At 53.3% G+C, this 23,083-nt stretch overlaps 8 protein-coding genes across 8 annotated transcripts; 4 read left to right on the top strand and 4 right to left on the bottom strand.

Moving 5' to 3' along the window:
• Positions 1–169: 169 nt before the first annotated feature.
• On the bottom strand, positions 170–3,381 carry MRS44_014586 (uncharacterized protein; the record flags this gene model as incomplete). The annotated part of the gene is made up of 3 exons (XM_046284722.2): positions 170–3,108; positions 3,191–3,287; positions 3,349–3,381. The coding sequence occupies 3 exons, from the start codon at positions 3,379–3,381 to the stop codon at positions 170–172; spliced, it is 3,069 nt and encodes a 1,022-aa protein (XP_046127289.1).
• A 2,365-nt stretch (positions 3,382–5,746) lies between these two features.
• On the top strand, positions 5,747–9,212 carry MRS44_014585 (uncharacterized protein; the record flags this gene model as incomplete). Its single annotated transcript, XM_046274159.1, has 2 exons — positions 5,747–6,274; positions 6,369–9,212. The coding sequence occupies 2 exons, from the start codon at positions 5,747–5,749 to the stop codon at positions 9,210–9,212; spliced, it is 3,372 nt and encodes a 1,123-aa protein (XP_046127290.1).
• An 807-nt stretch (positions 9,213–10,019) lies between these two features.
• MRS44_014584 (uncharacterized protein) lies at positions 10,020–11,895 on the bottom strand (the record flags this gene model as incomplete). Its single annotated transcript, XM_065618472.1, has 5 exons — positions 10,020–10,501; positions 10,555–10,688; positions 10,742–11,339; positions 11,408–11,738; positions 11,806–11,895. 5 exons carry the CDS (start codon positions 11,893–11,895, stop codon positions 10,020–10,022), a joined length of 1,635 nt encoding a protein of 544 aa, XP_065474544.1.
• An 863-nt stretch (positions 11,896–12,758) lies between these two features.
• On the top strand, positions 12,759–14,243 carry MRS44_014583 (uncharacterized protein; the record flags this gene model as incomplete). Its single annotated transcript, XM_046273004.2, has 2 exons — positions 12,759–12,809; positions 12,864–14,243. The coding sequence occupies 2 exons, from the start codon at positions 12,759–12,761 to the stop codon at positions 14,241–14,243; spliced, it is 1,431 nt and encodes a 476-aa protein (XP_046127292.1).
• Positions 14,244–14,417: 174 nt separating this feature from the next.
• MRS44_014582 (uncharacterized protein) lies at positions 14,418–15,411 on the top strand (the record flags this gene model as incomplete). The annotated part of the gene is made up of 3 exons (XM_065618471.1): positions 14,418–14,463; positions 14,533–14,842; positions 14,904–15,411. The coding sequence occupies 3 exons, from the start codon at positions 14,418–14,420 to the stop codon at positions 15,409–15,411; spliced, it is 864 nt and encodes a 287-aa protein (XP_065474543.1).
• An 835-nt stretch (positions 15,412–16,246) lies between these two features.
• Positions 16,247–17,639, bottom strand: MRS44_014581 (uncharacterized protein; the record flags this gene model as incomplete). Its single annotated transcript, XM_046281566.1, has 2 exons — positions 16,247–16,342; positions 16,395–17,639. The coding sequence occupies 2 exons, from the start codon at positions 17,637–17,639 to the stop codon at positions 16,247–16,249; spliced, it is 1,341 nt and encodes a 446-aa protein (XP_046127293.1).
• Positions 17,640–18,786: 1,147 nt separating this feature from the next.
• MRS44_014580 (uncharacterized protein) lies at positions 18,787–20,175 on the bottom strand (the record flags this gene model as incomplete). The annotated part of the gene is made up of 4 exons (XM_046271450.2): positions 18,787–19,273; positions 19,321–19,693; positions 19,744–20,008; positions 20,074–20,175. The coding sequence occupies 4 exons, from the start codon at positions 20,173–20,175 to the stop codon at positions 18,787–18,789; spliced, it is 1,227 nt and encodes a 408-aa protein (XP_046127294.2).
• An 857-nt stretch (positions 20,176–21,032) lies between these two features.
• On the top strand, positions 21,033–22,560 carry MRS44_014579 (uncharacterized protein; the record flags this gene model as incomplete). Its single annotated transcript, XM_046282393.2, has 3 exons — positions 21,033–21,822; positions 21,873–22,292; positions 22,346–22,560. The coding sequence occupies 3 exons, from the start codon at positions 21,033–21,035 to the stop codon at positions 22,558–22,560; spliced, it is 1,425 nt and encodes a 474-aa protein (XP_046127295.1).
• Between the last annotated feature and the right edge of the window lie 523 nt (positions 22,561–23,083).

Here is a 23,083-nt window from a genome sequence, read left to right as displayed (position 1 = left end):
TGATCGGATAGGTGTTGTAATAAGGTAGATATCTAGGTAGTTATGGTGTTGGGATGCGATGAAAAAAGGTTTTAAGCTTGCAATTCTCTACTCCTGTCTCGCTGTGAATGATGCACTATTATACCTATCATGAGACATCCTAGCCTCCTAGTAATCTAGCCTACTTGTACTATTCATCGACGTATGATCGCCAAGACATTGGTGCTTGGTCTGCCTTCCAACCTCTCCCGTCCCAGGAGTCCAACTGACACAGATGTCTCATCGTAGGGCGTCCATGAGGGCAGTTCCAGGGCTTGTCCAAGTCTGCCATGTGACGAACCAGCGTCTCCATCTGCCCCTGTGTCAGGGGCTTGCCGATCATGACACTGCTCCGACATGCTCTCGAGGCAAACATCTTCCTGACCTTGGAAGGCCGAGGGACATGTTTCGACTCGGACGACTCTTCTCCGAGGAGGGCTATTAGCTCCTCGAAATCTGTCAGGGTGAAAGTCACCTCGCGGCTCATGGGAAGGGCCAAGACTTCACATCGTGAGCCAACGGGCTCGTCACCACTCATGTCAACATGGACCTTGAAGCCGTTGGCCTCGATGGCTGAGATGTTCTGCATCACGATCTCTTCTTCGAGAGCGGCCAGCTCGAGCCGTTTCGGGTGAACCAGTCGCTGTGATTGCACAGTCTGAGCTTGTTGCAGTCTTTCGAAGTTGTACTTCTCGTCAGTCGCGTGCTGGTCAACAATGAACAGCTCGTCATGCTCCGACAGCTCAAGTTCATCATCCGATCTCGCTTGTGCCGGCCGGACTGCAATGATGAAACCCAGATTAAACTGTCCAGCAATTCTCATCTTCAAAAAGTCCTTCCTTGCAATAGTGAGAGAGAGCTTTTCTTCGGCATCAGCTGCAGCGAGATCTGTCACTTCACCATCACTTGGTGAATGACCGCTGTCCATTGGGAGGTGGCCAGCCCAACTTGCCATTTGCGATCTGATCGATCGTTCGCTTGTCCTTAGGTGCTGGAGAATTTGAGATGTTGCATCCTTTTTGCGTACACCGGCCTTGAGAGGTTGACTTTTCTGCTCCGCTGTCAAGATTTCGCTGGACATGGGTGCAAGAGGGCTTGTGAGCGATGTATTCTGGGGTTGATCGTCCATTTCCTCGGTACTGGGCGAAGGATCGGCCAACTCGCGGTCTTCTCCGTGATCACTTGGCGCGTTGGGTAGCCCGGGTGTGTCGCGGCTCCTGATGTCATCCCCATCCCCATCCCCATCCTCGTCGTCAGAATCAGGTTCATGTTCGGGTTCAGGTCTAGAATCTTCAACGCTTTCATCATCCGAGCCATCTTGGAGCGGCACTCTACGATCCGTAGCCAATTTGCTTCCGGCAGCAAATATTTGGGTCAGCCTGTTTCCAAATGACGGTTTTGGTTCATCAATCTCCATCTCTTCAGCGTCGGCTGCTGCCCTCTCATCCACGTCGGGCAGGGGACTAGTGGGATCTTGCACTCTTTCGTTCCCAATGATGACTGTAGTGACTTCTGGGACTGCCCCTCTTTGGGTCGATCGTACCGGGCTGATGTGGTGATTGTCGTCCTGCCCACGTCTCAGGGGCTGGACGGCAGGAATTCGAGGCTCATCTTCGACTGCTGGCGGAGAACCAGTAGCCTCGGTGGAAGGTTTGGATCTTGTAGCGGTCTTTTCCTTTAACCGTTTGTTGAAGTCTCTGACGGGTAGTGGTTTGTCAAAATCGTTTTCGTCGCTTTCTGAGGAATCCGAGGAGCTTTCAAGGAACAAACTTGGCTCCTCTTGTTTGCTGGCCGACGCTTTTGAATCTGATTGACCCTGGGGTCGAGACGTGGGTGTTTCATAGCTCGTTTTTTCTGCTCGGCTCGTTGTTCTCATTTCCACCCAACCGCTAATCAGATTTTGGCCACTCGTGTCTTTCGACAAAGACCTGGACGCACGGATGGTCCTTGCCTGGCCTATTTGCACTCTGACTACTGGGCTCTCATGTCCACCAACTTCGTCTTCTGATCCCGAATCATCTTGGGGGCCATGATGGGAGTTGCTACGAGGTACAGAGAGCGACCCTGCGGGTGTGCCTCTGTTGGTCTGTTTCTCGAGGTTGGGCTTCGGTGCCAGGAGCTGTGCCGTGGGGACCGAGTAGTTCTGCGAGTCAAACAAGTCTGTAAGAGATGTGCGTAGATTGTCAAGAAGCTCGTTCTGATCGTGTAGTAGTATACTCCGTTTGTCGGGGCTGACATTGACATCATACATATGGGTATCAAGTTGAATGTCGGCCAGAATGAAGGGACTCTGAGAGGCGTTGTAGGATCTGTAGACTTCGTTGAATGCTTTAGCGAATTGTGGCAAACCGCAGGGTCTCCCGTTGACGAAGAACATCTGACGGTCTGGGGTTTGTCGGCCGTCACCATGGGAAGGCCGCGACACATGGCCAACGATACGGACTTCCTTTGAGCTTGCCGAGTCTTTTACATCTAACTGCAAGGCAGGGCTGACCTTTGAGGGCTGCATCTCGAGCCTCAGGTCCAGGGGAACCAGGACTGTCATGGTCTTTGCCCCAAAGATGTTGATGATGTTATCCCGAGTGGTTGGGTTTCCTTTAGTAGAGAAGAGTTGCATCCTTTTACCTTTGGTAGGTTGTTGAGACACAGAAAATTTGAGGTTGGTCTGGATGCAGGCATATTGGTTGAGCAAGGCGATTACCTTGTTCCACTCCCGCTTGATGTTTCGTTCAAGCTCCCGGCGCCGGACTGGCAAGTTGTGAAAGAGACGCTCGACTGAGACAGTCGTGCCCTTGGATGCCGCCACAACATTCGTCCCACTGAGCTTTCCTGAGGGTTCGAAGCTGAGTTTGCTCCCCTTAGGAGCTTCGCCAGCTTGGCACGTCGTCACAGTGAGGACGGACAGGGCACACAGGGAGGCCAAAGCCTCGCCGCGAAAGCCGAATGTCTGTAGTGTGGATATGTCGGAGTATGAAGAAAGCTTCGAGGTGTGATGCTTTAGAGCTACTGACGGGTAGTTGGCAGGGGCAATGCCACTTCCATTGTCCGCCACCTCGATGAGGTCAAGACCTTGGTTTTTGAAACGAACATCTACAGACACCAAGTGTGAGAATGAAACACAAGAAGCGGGCTCCTCAATTGGCAACCGAGAAAGGGCTGGTGGTCCACAAACCTATACTAGTTGCGCCAGCGTCGACACTGTTCTCAACAAGCTCCTTTACAACAGAGCAGAGGTCAACAATAACCTGACCAGATTGTATTTGATGAACCTACAGACATAGTTAGAAATACAGATATGAAGATGTATTGGTTCAATATATGTGGGCTTACCGTGCGGCCATCAATCTGTTTAATGGTTGCCATGACTTGACATTCACTAGCTGAGGCCAGGCATCTGCGTGTAGACGGTGATGTAGTAGCTAGACGGACCCTGCTACTTGCGATCAAGGCCTAATTGGCAAACCTGCATTCCGAAATCGCCAAATTTCGAATAAATGCGCTTTCAATATATGAAACGAGTTGTTCTGGTCAGTTGCTCTTCGCATAGCTGGGTGCGTGTACGTGAACGCGACTGGGATGACAGGGGCCTTCAGCTCTCTGATAGGGGATAAGCATTTACAAGATCTAGCCAACTACCGAGCTATGGTATTCGACTACCGGGGCTGTTACCGAGACAAGATTGAAGACATGAAATCCCGTAGCATCCACCTCGATATGGAGAATGGAAATCGTATAGCCAATGGGGAAGATCTGATGCAGGCACATTGAGCTGAAGGGGTCGCACAGCATTGAAAATGCCCGGGAGGGCCATTATAGATGTAACCCTCGATATTGCGGAACCCCCCCGAAAAGTACGGAGCGATAGCTGGATGACCACAAGTCGGCGCATACTCCAAACTGATTTGTCGCATCGTAGAGGACCCATACTCGGCTCCGAAAAGAGACAACTACGTACCTTTGACGGCGACAGGGAGACTGGTCACCGGCTGTGTGAAGTAATCAAGCTAATACGAACGGCGTCCCCTTCAAAGAAAAGGCGCCATTTAACAGCATTGACTAGCGTCGTCCACGCTCAATCAGCCAAAGAACAAGGTAAAATGATGCCTCTGTGCGCTCGCTGACGAGTGGTCAGGGATCGGCGGGCAGTTGGACGCACGCGACGCAACCTCCCGAGCACCTACAGGATGCCTCGAGCTCCCAGCCACCACATTTTCAACCAGCTTTGGGTCGCCGGTTGCGACCATACAGCAGGTAGTTGCAGAAGCGAAGACGCCGGCGCTGCTTTCCAGCAGATAGACCGCATTTGATCCCCACAAAGGAACGATAACCGCCGATTCCGCGTGAGAGCTTCGATCGGAATAACATCTCCAGTCTTGGCTCTCCAAACTTGGCTATGGTCCAAGCAAAGCTATCCACGTCAAGAGGTAACTGGAAAGGGAGAGGCGCCGGCGGTAGGGGCGGGACCACAGTGGATGGCGCGGTGACGCGGAACGTGGGAGCCGGGCTCGACGTGTGAGCTTTCATCTATTTCAGGTGACGCGGTTGGTGCCGCCGTTGGTACATTCACAGGCAAGAAGGTTGCAGGTATGCGTAAAAACAGTCGCATCAGCCTGCTTCGATGACGCAGATTTACGAGGACTCAACGCTCCCGTCCACCTAATTCGAAACCGAAACAACAGCCACGTAGCTGAGTCAAGCGGCTGTGTCTTGGTACATGGGCGGACCGAGGTACCCAAGGCTCTGAAGGAAGGGGTCTTGGACCAACATCTTGGATGATTCTGCCTGTGGAGTAGATGGGTTGGGTCTGTTGAATGCAGATTGAAACAATCCTTCTAAATGGCCGGCATGCCTGCAATTAAACAGCAGCGGGAACGAGGCCGACAACACGAGCCATGTGTGATGAGGGATTCCCTGCTTGTTGGGATTGACCTACTTCCTTGAAACTCTAGACGAGAAAATGGCAAGCGATTAAATCATTGGATGGCTCTTGGGGCGACAGTTCTTCTAGAGTGTGGCGCGGGAGCAGATGGAAGGGTGCGCGCAGGGGGAAGAAGGAAAAAAAAAGGGGATACGCAACGCTAAGTGGCTCCGACTCGGCTGACAGAGAAGCCATCAACATCCAATTTCCCACCCACATTCACTGGCTCCAGAAAGGACCGGGGAATCGGCATGTATCGCCTTGCCCAAGCGTTGCGGCCATCTTCTTGACCATCTCTTTTTGTGCTTGTTGCTGTACGGATAGCTAGTCGCTGCGGTGTTGTGCTAATGTGGTTGTCACCGTTGTCGCTGCCGTTTGATCTTGTCAGGAGCCTCTGACCGCAAACGCAAACGCTGCTGCATGGTACCGAGGTGAGTTAAATCGCCAGCAAAGTTCAATCCCGGCCACCCCGGTTGCTTCTGCTCGCGACCGGGCACTCAGGCCTCTCTTGGGCTTCCACTCAGACGTGCTCAATTGCGCCTTTAACAGCCCCCGTCAGACCCCTGTTGTCGTTGGTCTTGGTGGGTGCTTCTCCGAGCTGTGCCAGCCTGGCTAACCCTTCCAAGCCTTCTCGATCTCAATCTTGGCTTTGACCTTGACCTCGACCTCGTCCTCGATCTGACCTCGCTTCTGCCGACTTCGCGCCTCGACCGTCAGATCTTTGCGAACCTCGTCCGACACTGGTCGATATACCTTCATCCTCTTTGTACTTGGTCAGAGGCTCGCGGCGAGTCTTAACGCGCCTTCTCCATGAAGAGGCGCTCCTCTGGGTCGGCCGATGACGGTGACGAATCCTCCCTCGAGTCCGACATCCCCGACCCTGATTCTGGCTCAAAGACGCGTTCCTCACCTACACGGAGCCGGCGACCCGATAGCCTGAATTGGAAGCCCTCGAACGGCCGCAATGGCCACAACGGCCATGCTCGCGAAGAGCCTCAACCAACGACGACCCTAAAACCTACCTCTCTTGCCGCTCCTTCTACTCCCGACATGGCTCTCGCCAGGACGCCAAATCAGTCTCCCTCTCCGAGTCGTCGCACACGCCGTTCCTCGCGCTTCTCCCCCGTTGTCTTGCTCACATCGGCCCTGGGCATCGCGCTCCTTATCGGTATTCTCAGGTCTCTCGTGACTCGCCAACTGGACCCCAAGGGATGTCGAATGTCCTATATGCGCCCGTCATATGTGCGCTTTACCGAGTTCGACACTGAGCACACGCGCTTCGCAACAAAATACTCGTTGTATCTTTACCGAGAGCAAGGAATTGAGCAGCCGGACAAGGTATATCCCATACAACCCCTCTACTTCAGCATGCGGTCGACAGTTTTTAGTCTAGACTACTTTCGACGTCAACCGCTAATTCTCATGTGTTTAGTTGCGAGGTATCCCTGTGCTTTTCATTCCTGGCAATGCTGGAAGTTACAAGCAGGTTCGTCCGATTGCCGCTGAAGCAGCAAACTATTTTCATCATAACCTCGAACATGACCACGCCACTCTCGATGCTGGCATCCGGAGCCTGGATTTCTTCACGGTAGATTTCAATGAAGATATAACTGCATTTCACGGCCAAACGCTGCTCGATCAAGCCGAATACCTCAACGAGGCCGTGCGCTACATCCTTTCTCTCTACTCCGATCCCCAACGCGTCTCTCGAGAGGATCATCTTCCCGACCCAACTTCAGTAATCATTCTCGGGCATTCGATGGGCGGCGTGGTAGCGAGAGCCATGCTTGTTCAGTCCAATTACCAGGCAAACTCTATCAATACGATTATTACGATGTCGGCACCGCACTCACGTCCCCCGGTCACATTCGATGGACAGATCGTTCAGATTTATGACGAAATCAACGCTTATTGGCGTCGAGCATACTCGCAAAAATGGGCTAACAACAATCCCTTGTGGCACGTTACTCTGGTTTCAATCGCAGGCGGCGGTTTGGACACGGTTGTGCCATCAGATTATGCGAGTCTCGAGTCTCTTGTCCCTCCGACACATGGCTTTACCGTCTTCACTACGGGCATCCCGACCGTCTGGACAAGTATGGACCACCAAGCCATCCTTTGGTGCGACCAGTTCCGAAAAGTCATCGCGCGAACACTTTTCGACATTGTTGACGTCCATCGTGGCTCACAAACTAGGCCAAGGGCCGACCGGATGAGAACTTTCAAGAAACGCTTCCTTACAGGAATGGAATCGACCATGGATAAGGATCTGCCTTTCAAGGAGGCAACGACACTTCTCACACTCGGTGACGATTTCAACTCGATTCTCCCGGCCGGAGAGCGCCTCGTTCTCAACAAGATTGGGAAGCAGTCAAAGCCAAGAGCACACTTAATTCCCGTCCCACCACAGGGCTCGCCTGAGTCGAAGCGTTTTACTCTTCTCACGGATGCCCCCTTGGATGAGGCTGGCGAAAACGGAAAGCTCGAGGTTCTGTTTTGCAGTGTGTATCCTTTCCAGTCCGGACAAGCCAACTCACTCTACCCCTTCCAAATCGACCTTTCCAGCGACGACAGTGGCTCGACTAGGCTTGCTTGTAAGAACGCGGCTTCAGACCGAATTCTGCTTCCAGCGTCTACCCCATCGACAAAGTTCCCCTTCTATCTCGACCGCGAGAGAGAGATTGCTCCCTTTTCATACCTTCAGTACGACCTTGACCTGCTCTCGGAACATCAATTTGTGGCAGTTATAGAAAAGGCTAGTTCCAACACTCACGGTTTCCTGATCGCTGAGTTTAGCGATCAGTCTGCATTTTCTAGAAAGCAGGACATTGGTCTTGGCGGGCTGATTCTGTCTGGAGTATCAATCGACCTCCTGGCAAACCGCCCCATGGCAGTCGAGGTCACCATTCCCTCGCTGCAATCGGCTCTGCTCGCTTACAAGCTGGAAATTACAAGCCCAAGCTGCAAGGTTGAAAAGGCTCTCTTCAGCCCCTTGGTTCGCCAGTATCTCGACCGGCCGTACGAGTCAAAGTACTTTGTTAATGCGCAGTCTGCCGATGTTAGCCTTCATGGCGTTGCCCCCTATCTGCCGCCTCCTCTGAAACAGAAGCCCGAGAATGGTCTCACGTTCCAGCTATGGGCCGACCCCTCTTGCGAGTCCAGTGTCCATTTGGAGATCAAGCCGGATATCTGGGGCAGCTTGGGCAAGCTCTACATGAGGTATCGCACTGTTTTTGCTGCATTCCCTCTGTTGACCGTTACTCTTGTTCTGCGCAAGCAGTTCCGTGTCTACGACAGCTCGGGCGTCTTCATCTCTTTCTCAGAGAGCTTGGATTTGTGTCTTCGCCAGTCAATTCCGCTGTTGCTGGTGTCATTGACACTTCTCTCCATGTCGCTTGAAGGAGTTTCATTTTCTGGACTCGGCAAGTTTCTCGAGCAGGCGCATGCGGCTCCCTCGAGCGTCGACTTTCATCGACATGACATCTTGATTGGAACGGACGACCCCTTCTTTTGGTTCCTCGTCCCCCTCATTGGTGTTGTCTGCATCGGCGTTTGCACTGTTCTTCACTACATGACCAAGCTTCTGACCCAGATACTCGGTCTCTTCTATGGGTTGCTTAATCTGCTGTCTCTGGCCGGGGCGTCCGATGATCAGGGGCTCGCGAGATCTCCTGCATTTGTGCCATCGACCCCTAAGCGGCGTATGATAACGACGGCGATTCTCTTGTTCCTGGTGTCGACCTTTATCCCTTATCAGTTTGCTTATCTTGTGGCATGCTTGGTGCAGCTCTTTACCGTCATTCGAGCGCTTCGTATCAACAACACTGCCCCTTCGGATGCAAACTCGAACTACTACCACTACGCCCATTCTGTTCTCCTCCTAATGCTCTGGATTCTCCCTATTAATCTGCCTATCCTGGCGGTTTGGATTCGAAACTTGGCAGTTCATTGGCTCACGCCCTTCTCTTCGCATCATAATGTCCTTTCCATCATGCCGTTTATTCTTCTCGTGGAGAACTTGACGACAGGGAAGATGGTTCCTCAAGTCAGCAGGGGATTTGGCTATGTTACTAGCCTACTCCTTTTCGCCACGGCTCTTTACGCCGCCATGTATGGCGTCTCCCACGCCTACATGCTTCACTATCTGGTGAACATTGTGGCGGCCTGGCTGGTGGTGCTACATTCAACAAACGACCCCTTTTCACTCAGCGGGCTTGGCGCCATATTCGAAAGCAACTCGAATCCAGATCGAAAGGAGGGCAAGACGCCTCGATGATCAGGCTTGCTTCGAGAAGAATAATCGCCTACGGCAGTGCTTAGTAGCACGTTGTTTTTCGCCAACACTTTTGTGTATATCACCAGAGGATATAATGCAGGCTGTCACCACCTCATTTCCATGGCAGGACACGATCATTTCTCCGAACCATATACTTGTTTCCCACCATCCCAGTCGGTTGTCTTTCTTCCTTTGTTTTCAGCGCGGGCCCGCCCGATAATACCACTTTTTCTGTTTTGCATGGTTCTGGAGTCAACGTCCTTTTGACATCGGGCGAAGGGGGAATGCACCTAGAGTTGCGTGCCTCGCGTTGTCAGTTGACGATTTGAGCATTATTTCGGCGTTCCACAGGTAGACGGCATGATAAAGACAAAGACTGAGGAGCCTGGCTTCACTGGGCTTTTCACTCCTCACCTCAGTTCAACACCTTTCTTCCCATTTTGCTTTGGCTGGGTCTGTTTTCGTCGTCCCTGTTATTCCTTGCACTGGCATGCATGATGGCGGATTATAATGTCACAAGGCAATGTGGACATGGCGGTCCGGCGGCTGGGATAAGGGCCTTGAATATGGAACTGAGGGTTTCGTGGTTGTGGATGACGGATATCCTTTGGCATATAATCTAATAACTAGATTTTTCCGCGATGCATTCCTTGTTTCCCCATGCGCCAGACCGTTCCATCTATGTTAAATATCCATGAATCAACACCAAGCAAACTTCATCCAACGCCGTAGATCACTACCAAACTGACTAGCCACAACCTAATCCAATTGAATTGTCAAGCCTTTGTATGGATGCCAGGCACATGACTAGTCCTCCTCTTCGCCCTTGTTATGCTCCTTGAGGAGCTTGGCATGCTGATGGCGGATGCCCCAAAGAGTGATGCCGCTTCCGGCAATACAAGCAAACAGAGTAACCCAGTATGCCGAACGATAGCAGTCAAGACCTTCCAAGCATACCCTCTCGCCGTTGGGTTGAACAATGCTGTGTGAATCGTAGACTTTACCATAGAAAATGTTGAAGATGTTGGACGAGATAACCGGAGCCATGGTCAAGAAGCCCCAGTTCTGGCTCAGCCCGCGGATGCCAAAGGTTTCGGCCACAATCGAAGGGGAAACACCAAACAGGAAGCCGTATGCAAGACCGGACAAACCCGAGACTAGGCCGAGCAGGTTGGGGTTCACGATGAGCAAGGCAGAGACTTGGGCGAGGAAGAAGACGACACAAGCGACGGCAAGACACCAGAGCCTGCTGGCGTGAAGTCGGTTGACCAAGAAATCGGAGCCAACACCTAGATGAACTGTGAGACAATGAAAATACGGGGTATGTCGGAATCGGACTCACCGCTGAGTAGTCTACCAAGGAAGCTGCAGATGGAAAGGGTTGACACATGCATTTGCTGGCGGTGGATGAGGAACTCGTCGGTAACCTTCTTGTCAAAGTGTTTCCAAAGAGCCTTGGCGTCGTTGCCAATGTTGCTTGAAAGAGGTCAGCCGAGCTCATTCCCGAAGTGGAGGGAGGGGTGCCATACTTGATGGTCATGAGACCCACGCCAGCTAGTATTCCCATGATGGTAAAGAGCTGCCAGAAGCCGAGACTGCGCATGAGGGCGAGACCTCGGATGTCTACACGGTGAGATCGATCGTTATTAATGTGATTGTTTCCAAGAAGGGCTTCGCCGGTTCGTGATGAGGGGCGAGACGTTAGGGGGGACGTCTCGCCGGCCTCGAGGTCCTCGGGGTTCTCGTGAGTGACCACACGGCCACTTTCAGGCTCGAATGGAATTCCAGGAGAGGCCGTCAGATCCGGGGCGGGGGCGGATGAAGATGCCAGGGCGGGCACAGGGGAGCTTGTGCTTGTGCGAGTGCTACTACTACTACTAGGATTAGTGAACATACCGGGTTCAGCAACCGCCCGAGAAGAGCGGTAGACCTTGGGCTCGTCCGAAGAGCCCTGGCGAGAGTGGCGGGAAGAAGTCGATTGCCGGCCGTGGTGGTCTTCTGAGTCGGGTACGGCCTCATAGCTGGACTGGTGATGGACCTTGAGGAAGAAGAAGCCGCCGAGAGTCATGCCGCATGTTCCCCAAGCGAGAAGCTCCAGAAAAGCGCTTGGGTCGCCGGGGAAGAAGACTGAGCCGAGAAGAGAAAGAAGAAGGCGCTCAGACCAAACGCAGCGAGTGGGAAAGCCGTGGCGGTACCTCGATGTTGGGGCCAGTTGAGAGCAGACGTCTTGACGGCAGCAGCAAAGGCCATGCAACCACCTAGGCCTGACATGTACGAGAACAGGCACAGGAGAGGAACAGAGCCAGAGGCGCTGTCGTAGGCCTGGTGAAGAGGAAAGTAGCCGACAGCTAGGAGAACAGCGCCACCGAGAACAGCAGGTCTGGGGCCGCGCTGGTCGACGAAGATACCAATTGGAACTCCCATGGTATACTGGCCCAGGTTACCAGCAAGACCGATAAGGTTGCTCTGCGTGGATGATAGTTTCAACCGCTCGGCGAATTGGGGAGCCCAGGCCGAGTAGACATACTAGATGCGTTGTCAGGAACTTATCGCCACCCTCATCTCAAAGTTCATGATCAAGATAGGAACGAACATTTGTGCCACAGGCGAGGGAGATGACGGTAGCAGCGACGCTCGCAATGATGCGAGCATGATGAAGCCGCTGCTGCTGATTCTGATGCATCTTGGCTATGTGAAATGTATAGAAGATAGGAAGGCAGTTGGAGGGAGTGAGTGAGTGAGCTTGGTGCTCGAGGTTGAGGGGACACGCTTCTAGGGCGGGAAAGTTAAAAACATTAGTAGTGACAGCGATGCTGACACACTGACGAAACAGACAGCCAGCAATTGAAAGAGAGGAGCAAGACGATAGATAGGAAAAGAAAAAGATAAGTTATGAGATAGGAATAGGAAGAGAGAGTAGAGGATGCTGCAGCACGTGTAGCTACGAAGGAACGGGAGAAGATAGATCCCAGGATGTAACAGTCCAGGGATGGAAGAAGGGGTCAGGGAGCCGAGTTCGTTATCTCGTGGCTCTGGAAGCTGATAACTCACAGCCAACAAGGGGCACGCAACACGCAGTGTAAGCACGCACGCGGGCCGAACGCGGAGGGGGGTCCCGAGAGGGTCCGGGCTTCCGAAGGTGGGCCTTGTGACTGGGCCTGGAACCTCCTTACCGGCAGTGTGGGAGAACCCCGGATCTCCGAGACTCTACAGACAGCCACGCCCCGCTACCTGAATGCTCAGCCACGCAGAAGTCCAGCCACAGCTCTAAGGTGCCTGTCTGCATCCCACTTCCGCTTTCGGTGCGGTTGACGACGTAATCTCACGTGGACTAGCTTGCCCAATCCTAGCCTCAATCATCCCATCTCCTCCCATCTTCAAACAGACTCCAGGCTAGGCACAAGACCTTCAACGGCCTGAACAACACGACACTGAACTCTTGCGTAAAACTATACACCCGATTACCCACCAGGGCGCAAGTCTCGACATCGCGCCCTTTCCTAGGAGACTCAAACTTAACTCAGTCAACCTCTTCGCGCCGTCGCAATGGGTGCTCTGTTATCGTTGCCACTGCTCGCGGTGCCGAGCGCAACTACCGTACGTCGACTCTGCTCTCCATCAATTTCAGATGCTAACATTAGACGCCTTTAGATCATGTCCTTCGCGGCCAGCTGCTGCGGCGCTGCGACCTGCTCCATGGTCTGCAGTGCCTGTGGCAAGTGCGGCAATAGTGTCGCAACCCGTATCGCATACGCGCTCCTCCTCCTCGTCAACTCGATCCTTGCCTGGATAATGCTCACGCCGTGGGCGATCAAAAAACTTCAGAAACTTACCCTCGACTGGGTCACAATCAATTGCCCGACGGGGGCATGTCACGGCTGGTTTGCCGTCCATCGAATCAACTTTGCTCTCGGTCTCTTCCATCTCATTCTCGCCGGCTTGCTTTTTGGTGTTGCGACATCCAGGAATCCTCGCGCTGCCATCCAAAACGGCTACTGGGGCCCCAAGATTATTGCTTGGCTCGCCTTCGTTGTTCTTTCGTTCCTCATTCCCGATAGTTTCTTCCTGGTCTGGGGCAACTACATCGCGTTCGCCTGCGCCATGCTCTTCCTCTTGTTGGGCCTGATTCTGCTTGTCGATCTTGCCCACAACTGGGCCGAGTACTGCCTCGCCCAGATCGAGGATACCGACTCGAGATTCTGGCGATTTGTTCTGATCGGATCGACCCTGAGCATGTACATCGGCTCGCTTGCCATGACCATTGTTCAATACGTCTTCTTCGCCAAGCACAACTGCTCCATGAACCAAGCTGTCATCACGATCAACCTCCTCCTCTGGCTGGGAATCTCTGTCATTTCCGTCAACCCCACTGTCCAGGAGTATAACCCCAAGGCAGGACTCGCGCAGGCAGCAATGGTCGCTGTCTACTGTACCTACCTGACCATGTCCGCTGTGTCTATGGAACCCAACAACAAGTGCAACCCTCTCATCACTGGCCAGGGCACAAGAACAACCTCGATCATCATTGGTGCCGTCGTCACCCTACTCACCATTGCCTACACCACAACCCGAGCCGCCACCCAGAGCCTGGGCCTGGGCAACTCGAACGGCATTCGACTCCCAGAGGACGACGAGCATGATTTGGTTACGCAACAGCCGAGTGCTCGCCGCGAAATGCGAGCCGAGGCTTTGCGCCGAGCTGTCGAGGAGGGCAGCCTGCCAGCCGATGCTCTCCTTTCGGATGATGACGACAGCGAGGCGGGTGATTCCCCTGCTGGTGATGACGAGCGATCCAGGACCCAGTACAACTACTCCGTGTTCCACATCATCTTCTTCTTGGCGACGGCATGGGTGGCTACTCTGCTTACCATGAACTTTGACGAGTCGATCAAGGACGGTGACTTTGCGACTGTTGGCCGTACATATGCGGCAAGCTGGGTCAAGATCGTCAGTGCCTGGGTCTGCTACGGCATGTATACCTGGACTCTGGTGGCGCCCATTGCCCTGCCTGAGCGTTTCGACTTTTCCTAGGTTCGCATCTACATGGGTCGGAGTTTTTGAGAGAGCGCTTGCATACACTTTGTTAACTAGTTTGTCCGTCGATAACCGTAGCTTAGTCTAGCCATATGAATAACGTACACAGTTCGTTGATACAAAACCTGCGCCTGCGTTTAGAGCATGTTTCGGGGCGTGACACTTTGCGTGATGTCTTCTCAGCTGATCCAGCTTGAAGCGCCTATCCTCTCACCGGGTAAGCCAAGCAGACGCATCTACTAGGCATGCCCGACGCAGGTCTCGGGGACCGACTCCACGGTGACAGATGTGAAATGGGGGCAACAGGCAAACAACACCTTCAGGCCCTCGAGCCTATACGCACCCAGCGCCGTGGCATGCATAGCGCAGAGATTACATACCAACAACAGGCTCGCCGGTGGTCAGGTCAGTCGACGGCTTTCGCTCTGGAGGTTGTGCAACACCGGCGAGCTGCGCACGGCCGAGCAGAACAGACAGGACAAGTGTGCCCCAGCACGTGGATGGGTTCGGGTCGAAGTCGAGATAACGGGGGGCGTCATCGTGTTTGGCTGGAGAGCCGACGGTGGCGTTCTCCCTCCTGGTCGTTCTGGAAGGCGGTCTGTAGGGCAATATGTGTGGCGCACGTCACAATGTCGATGAAGCTATCGCGAGATTCAGTGGACGAGCTAGGCAAACGAGACGCGGACAAGGCCACGACATTCGATGGCGTGAGACGGCACACGGAAGCTCAATTCTGAGGAGCGATTGGTCTGGAGAAGCCTTTGGTCTCCCTGATTCGCTCTGTCCGGCTTGGCCGTTCTTGTTGTCTCATCTCTCAACTCCGCTCTACTCATGCCTCCATCACCACAACCCCCTTCGAATCTCTCTCACCGGAAATCTAACCCGTGCAGTCGTGCTCGCCTGTGCCACCTCAAACCTCCAGCCCTCCCTCCGCAAGAAGGGCACATCAGATACGTTACACCAGCGTGACCTCGCCCGTGACGACGTGCGTGATGCGCCCAATATGAGATGTGATGGAATCCCCTTTCCTCTCTTCCTCGCGACGCCGTCATACCCCAGAGGCATGGGCGCGATTCTCAGGTCCGGCACCCAGGGCTCGCGTAGTCTCGGCCAACCAGAGACGGCAGCAGTGAGGCCGCACCGAAAGGCTTCGGCCCCGAGATGATATCATGACGAACGAGCTGGGAGGTGGCTCCGAGGCATGGACATCTGCAATGCGATGAGGTCCAAGCTGCGCATCTATACACAGCTGGAAGTCCTTTACGTGAGGGATATATAAAGACTAAGGAGAGAATGGGAGGAGTTGGAAAACAATAGAGGTTGAGAAGTCAGAGCGAACTACTACCTTATAATCGATACTATTGAACTTGACTACAATGGCCAACAAGGCTGAAGCCAACGGCACACATGCTCAAAGGTGTCTGGGAGCTCTCAGTCTTCCCACAATCTTGATAGCCTAGACTGACACTCACTGCCAGCATCATCGCCACAGCCGGCTCATTCACCTCAGTCAAGGACTTGTCAAAGCCAACTGAGTCGAAGCCGAGCAAGAGCAGCGAAAGGCTTGCCGCCTGGGTTCACGAGACTGAACGACAACGCTTGACCATCACTGAACTTCTTCATCAACAGGCAAACATTGCTGTAAGGCCCTTCCACACTTTTTTATGTATTTTGGGGTCAGTCTCCAACCTATTGCAGGTCATCCCAGAAACAAAAAATTCTAACTCCATAATCGTGTCTGCCAACGCCAGCTTTGGATGATGATACAGGTCCTTCCTTTTTCTTCTTTTTTCATAATATCGCCAATGAGGCGGTACGCCATGGCCACCCCTTCTTTGTCATTCCTCCTTCTGGCGCACTCGTGGCAGGGCTCATTGCAGAAATGGCGTTCAGTAGAACTATCGGACTCGCTTGCAGAAATCAAAACGTTCCCTCACGGCCTCAATGGCCGAGACTCAAGTGCTCTCTTCATAGTTTCAATATGGAAATCCACACGTGCCTCATCGAATGGTGAGAGGAGTCTCTCCCAGCTCCTTGGCAGCTCCGGCTGCGTGGAAACCATCCATAGTCACAGTCACGGCGCCGGCTTGGACGAGCTATGGCTGGTCAGCGTCTTGTTCACAGTGTCACTGAGAAAGGAAAACTTACAGCGCGGGAAAGGTCCTCAATAAGATCGTTAACATCCTCAATTCCGACGCACAGTCGGATAATATCCTCAGGCATCTGTCGCTCTGCTCGTGTCTTGGCATCGATACTGGCATGGCTCATCTGGCAAGGCATGCTGATCAAGCTGTTAACACAGCCAAAGCTGACGCTGATGGCCCAGAGTCGGGCAGCTTCCACAATGCGCTCCGAAACAGCGGGATCGCCAGTCTCAAAAGAGAGAACCGCACCAGCACCACGGGCCATGGACCAATGCAGGTCATACTGAGGGTGAGACTTGAGGCCAGGGTATCGAACTCGGAATCCACGAGACTCGAGGAACTCGGCAATGGCTTGAGCGTTGGCTTGCTGCTTCTCCATTCGAATAGCCAGAGTCTTGACGCCCCGCATGAGGAGGAACGAATCATTGGGTGACAGACCGCAGCCCGTCGAGTTAATGACGAAGAAAAGCTTATCTCCGATCTGGGTGTCATTCATGGCAATCACGCCAGCCATGATGTCGTGGTGGCCCGACAGGTACTTGGTTCCGGACTCGTAGACAATGTCGGCGCCGACGTCGAGGGGGTTGAAGAGCATAGGCGAGAGCATGGTGTTGTCGACAACGACCAGGGCCTTGGGGTTGACCTCGTGAGCCAAACGGGCAATGGATGGGATATCGACAACCTTGATCAGAGGGTTGGTAGGGGTCTCGAGCAGAACCATGGCGGTCTTCTCTGAAAGGCGCGCTCGCACACTATCAACGGTGGTGGTGTCGACGTGGTGAACAATAATGCCCTGATTGGCAGCCAAGTAAGTGAGAAGACGGTGGCTGCCACCATACAGATCGTCGCCGGTAATGACCTCGTCTCCAGGACGGAGCAGGCGGGTAATAACATCGAGAGCGCCCATGCCGGAGCTGATGGCGAGCGCCCGGGAGGCGTTCATAATCTTGGCTAGGTGTCGCTCGAGGTGGGTGCGAGTAGGGTTTCCGGAGCGCGTATAGTCGTATTCCTGCTGGCCGCCATTGGCAGAGCTCTGCTTGAAGGTGGCAGACTGGTAGATAGGGACGCTGGAGGCACCATACTGGTCCTTGCTATCAGTGTAGACGAGTTCCGTGGCAAGGGCATAGCGCCGACGACCGTTGCGGGGGCTCGAGGGCGCGGGGGAGGGAGGCAAGTCGTGGCCTTCGTTGTCAACTCGCTTGAGCGGGTTGCTCGACTTTGCGGGCTCGTTTGGAGATGGAGCGGACATTTTCGGTCGAGGCGGATGGAAATTGGTTGAACTGCCGGGTTCAGTGCGAGAGGTCGCACAGCTGTGAAGTTGTATAGACGAGAGGCGATAGCGGGGAGAAGGGCGAAGGAGGGGTAAGACGCCAATTAGCAATTGGACTGCGCCAAAAGATGCGACAGGAAAGACCTGATTCAGCTAGTTCGAGGGATAGTTGAAGAAGAAAGAATTGATTTTCAGCTTTCAGGTGAGGAGAAGAACATTGGTAACGAGTCAGCGGTTGGGAGAGGCGGGAGTTCGGGAGTCGGAGTCATGCCGCTCCTCGGCGGTCTGAATGGAAGTCGTTCTATTTTTTTTCTGGGGCAATTGGATGCAGCCCGCCCCTGCAGTGCAGCACAACGCAGTTTGCAGGGCGTCTGCAGCGCCTTCGCAGGGGAGAATTGCAGCATCCTTCAGGGCATGCAGCGCTGTTTCAGCCCAGCCCAGCGGTCTAGGTGAGCCGCCTGCCGCCCACCGCCATTCCTCTGGGTCATCCGCCCGATTTACGGAGGTCAATTGATGTCCGGGTACCTGTGCTTACGCCGTATCAGACCACCATTGTCAGGTACCCGGCTATCGCAACCCCGGAAAGAGATGGTGGGGTATGCCAAATGACGTGATCAGACACCATCATGGCCCATCGTCTGCAATGCCGTCCCTTGCGTATGGAGTGCACTGTACGGAGAACCGGAGAACGGAACCGCGCCCCGGCTTCACCTTGTTCCAGTTGGGGAGAAACCAGTTTCAAGGTATCAGGTTGTCCTCCCCCAAAAGGATGAGTTATCATAAAAGAGCCCTATAGCATTGCCATTTAACAAATTGTATATATTTTATCACTTTAGTGTCTTACATGAATTATGATATCATGAAGGGGTTGTATTTGAGAAGAGTTAGAGCAGACTTTGCCCCTTGGGTATTGATCTCGTGCGTTTCTTGACCCGCGTATCTGACAAGACATTCGAGAAGTGCGGGTTGTGGGGAAGCGGCCAGACAGTGCAAAGAGTACCGTGAGGTCACTGATAGCCCAGAAACAGAAATCGTAGTGTTGCTGATTGGGCAGCGAGAGGTGATGTGATGGCCGGGGTTCGGTGTCTCTATTCAAGTTTATCGGTCCCCGTCAGTATTTGCTTTGCTAATCCTGCTCCTCCGGAATAAGCTCCTCAACCCCCGTCCTGGCAGGTCGTCGGGTCGGTTGCAACTTGATCTGACCTCCCTCCCGGCCTAGAAAGTCGTCCGACCTGATGCCCCGGAACTGTGTCGGGTCCACTGTCGACATTGCCTGGCCGCTCTGTCGGTGCTGTCGCATATACTCCCGCACAGGCACCATGGCGGCATCTCGGCAGGCCTCCTTAATGTCACTTCCCGACAGTCCAGCAGTGATATTTGCGATGTAATCCAAGCTAAAGTTCTCGGGGTCTGTCTTGGTGTCCTGCAAGATAAGCTGCAGGATCCGTCGTCGCTGCGCAGTGCCGGGCAATGTGACAGGGAACTTCTTTGGCATTCGACGGAGGATAGCCTCATCGATGTCGTTGATGCGGTTTGTGGCTCCGAGAACCATGATGCGAGCGGGCATTCCCGACGAGTTTGCAGACGTCAGTCCATCCCAAAGGGTCATGAATCTGTCGAGGGTTAGCAAACGCTTTAGTGCCGAAGATAGAGGACCTACTCTGCTTTAACCATGCCGCTGGCCTCATGCTCGCCGCTCCTTCGGGTTCCAAGCACTGCATCAATTTCATCAATGAAAATGATAGCGGGCTGCATCTTGCGGGCAAGGGAGAAGACAGCTCGCACAATCTTATTTGAGTCTCCATACCACTTCTCAGTCAGGGTCGAGATATGCAGATTGATAAAAGACGCGCCACTCTCATGGGCGACGGCCTTGGCCAGCATTGTCTTTCCACATCCAGGCGGGCCGTACAGTAGCACGCCCGAGGGGGCAGAAAGCAGTGGCGCAGCGTGTGAATAAAGATGAGGCATCGTCAAGGGATAGATGACTGATTCCTTGAGTTCCTCGATGATGGTATCCAATCCACCAATGTCTGCGGGTGTTAGTAAGGCATGAAACACCATCTCGTTTTGTCTCTCTTACCATCGAATCCAACAGAGAGGTCCTGAGGCGGAACCATCTCAAGCGCAACCAGGTTCTCATATTCATTCAGAACCAGCTCTGGCCCTCGTAACGAATCGCTGCTCTCGTCTTCGAATTCGCCTCCATCTCGTTTTTGTCGGTTTAACCGCTCTAGATGTGCCTTCGCTTGGCGTCTCGCTTGCTCGTGCTTCTCCTTGTCGGGATCGGCGAGGTTGCTGAGGATCGGGTTAAGAAAGTTTCGGGCGACGTACAGGCCAGCGGTCATCTAGTCAAGGGGATCAGTATGAGGGCTATTGCATGGCCGGAGCAGGTTGACGAGTATCTACTCACCATGCCAGCAAATAGCAAGATGTCCATGGCGACATCGCCGAGCTTGCGTCGCTCCCCCATGCCGAGGACCCAGCGCAGCCAGGTGGCTGACTCGGATGGCATGAGATGGCAAGGGACGGAGGGGATTGAGGATTTCGCTCGCCGAGTGTCAGTTATCGATCGTCATCGATCTATTTCGGTACGGTCTATCGCGGTGTTTCTTCTGGCAAAGAGGCCGGCCGACGTCGGGGGCGCCAAAAGTGTATTCGTTGATGGAGGCGGAAGAGATCAAGAGCCGTTCGGACAACGAAAGACTGATATGCGCGTCGCGGCAAGAATAGCCTGGCACATGCATTTAAAGCGATCAGCCGCAGGAAGGAAAAGGTTTAGGTACCTGCCCCAGATGCTTGGTGGCGGGCTGACAATAAGATTACAACGATCGTGCAGCGTCAATCCAATGAGTTATGGGGCTCATTAAATAGACAAAACGTTGATTGAGGAGTTAAGTAACAAATTTACTAGTACGGTATGTCTTAAGGTCACTTTAGCCGTTGTAATCTAATTTTCTTCCTTCATTGCAGTTGTCTCATGGCTCATCACCGTCAAAGCAGTTTTAGATAGGTAGTGATCGTATCTTTCTGTCACTCTAAGCTGCTTGTACAGTACTTCAGAGCGGCTGGCGCCAAAAGCGAGGCACGGGCCACGTCCATGTCGCTTGCCGCCAACACTGATGGACCGATTGTTTACATGGATGGGAACCCAGCGGGTTCCTCAAAGCCTAGGAAAAACAACCATCATACATATCCCCGCGACAAAGACCTTCATACCTTGGAATTGCACCAGCGCACGTCGAATACTCGAAGTTTAGGGTCACAATAAACCTCAGACATATCGTTCACTAATTTTTCCTTCGCTTTGACCTTGCGCCGCCTTTTGCGACACCTCTGGACCACTCAGTATCGACCATCACTACATACTCGATGCCACCACGCGCACGCGCAAAGCCCGCATCGGCCCTTGCTGGCCTGGTGGGATCTGACTCGGAACCTGATTTGGATGCTTTTGACGAGGCTGAGATTCAAGCTGCGCGCACAATGAGTGTTACGAAGAAACCCCGCGGCCGACCTCCGCGCACTGCAAACAAGGTGACAAAGACCACGGCTTCATCTACGCGCCGAGGAAGCGGCATGCTCTCGGCCGTTCCCGAGTCAGCGACACGACCAAGTACAACGACCAAGACAAATTCTGGCATGGCGGGAGCGGGGCGCAAAGCCCAACAAGACGTCCAGGATGAGACCGTCACATTCGATGATATCGAGGCGCTCCCGAGTGTCATGTCGACAGTCACGAAAAAAGGGACACGCGGTCGACCCAGAAGCGTACCTCCCTCAGCCTCGAAAAATGCCAACAACGATACGTCAGTGCTGGTCCCGCCAAGCGCAGCAAAACGACGAGGCCGACCGCCCCGACAAGCCGTGAAGCCACCAGAGGAAATCCCGGAAACACAACAAGAAGATGCAATGGAGTTGGACGTCGTAGTAGAAGAGGAGGAGGGAGATATTAATGGAGACGTGGCGCCGGTTGCTGAGCCACTTGAATCGTGGGCAGGATATGACGGAAGCGAAGTGTCACTGCGCAGGCGACTTGGGGAGCTCTCAAAGAAGTACGAGAACCTTGATATGCGTCACCGTGATCTACGCGAGGTCGGAGTGAAAGAGGCCGAGCGCAATTTTGAGCGGCTCAAGAAGCAAGCTGAAGAAAGAACCGCAGGTAAGTCTCCCACTTACTTGTTGTAAACACTATAATGCTAACCCCGACAGCCGCAAATCAATTGATTGCTGAACTCAAGGCTGAACTTGCTGCACAGACCGCTCTTGCCAAGGAAGGCGAGCAACTACGACAGCAACTAGAAGAGAGTGAAGCAAAGGCTGAGGATTTAGAGGCTACCATTGAGGAACTGACTGGTTCTTTGTCAGAAGCCAAGTCGGAAATCAAAACACTCTCTACGAAACTGGCCGCTGTCAGGTCAGGAGACGTAAACTCCAGGGTTCCAGGAAGCGCTATGAAGGCGGGTGGGTTGGCAAGCCGCACAGCACAGGCCGAAGCGGCACATGCTACGCAAGCCACCGCGCAAGCCAAGGAAGATCTCTACGCGGACTTGACAGACCTGATTATCCGTGGGGTGAGACAAGAAGAGATGGAAGATGTTTTTGACTGCATCCAGACTGGACGCAATGGCTGTAAGTTTCGGTGATGAGTGTGCTGGTTGATCGATTACTGACTCTATGTGTAGCTCTTCACTTCAAGTTAGCGGTAGAAACGGCTGAGGCATCAGACAGTTACGAGGATACACAGTTTACCTACCGACCACAGCTCGATTCTAACCGCGACGGGGAATTGATGGATATATTACCGGATTATCTCGTCGAGGAGATTACCTTCCCACGGCCCCAGGCTTCTCGATTCTATGCAAGGGTGGTCAAGTCTCTAACTGAGCGAATTGAATAAGTTACGAGGAGTGGTAACGGCGGTTCTTGTAGCAGGATTATTAGTTGTTAGTGATACCCCGGGATGTCATACTTACGTTGAAGATATACATCTGTCAGTCGAACCACAGCTGGATAGCTCTGGGTTCGCAATGGTTGAATTACCTAAATTCAGAAAGAGGCTGGCTACCGTGAGAACCTTGTTGGTGACCGTATGTGTCATGGCTCGAATGTGGTTATTTGTTCATCAAGGTTGCGAAGCGCTTGATCCGTCAAGGTGCTTGTGAATAAGCATAACCAAACCAATGTGGCGCTACATGATGAGATGCGAGAAAATATGTTCAATCTAAAAGACTCGCTTGTTGATAGGAATTGGACACTTGCTTGCTTCACACAGTGTCTTGAAGGTTCAGGGAGGCCCCTACGCCAGAGACACGTGCAGGCTGAATGGCTGTCAAGGTCAACTCCCCACCATCAAGTGTGGTTGTTTCGACGTCAAACATTTGAGCGAAGCTTTTGCGCAGCCAACCGGATTTAAAGAGGCC

The sequence above is a fragment of the Fusarium solani genome (genome assembly GCF_023522795.1).
Source record: "Fusarium solani strain SB1 chromosome Unknown bctg00000010, whole genome shotgun sequence".
In the NCBI taxonomy this organism is placed as follows: domain Eukaryota; kingdom Fungi; phylum Ascomycota; class Sordariomycetes; order Hypocreales; family Nectriaceae; genus Fusarium; species Fusarium solani.
The sequence above is the reverse complement of the archived record's forward strand: the minus strand, read 5'-3'. Positions and strand labels throughout refer to the sequence as shown.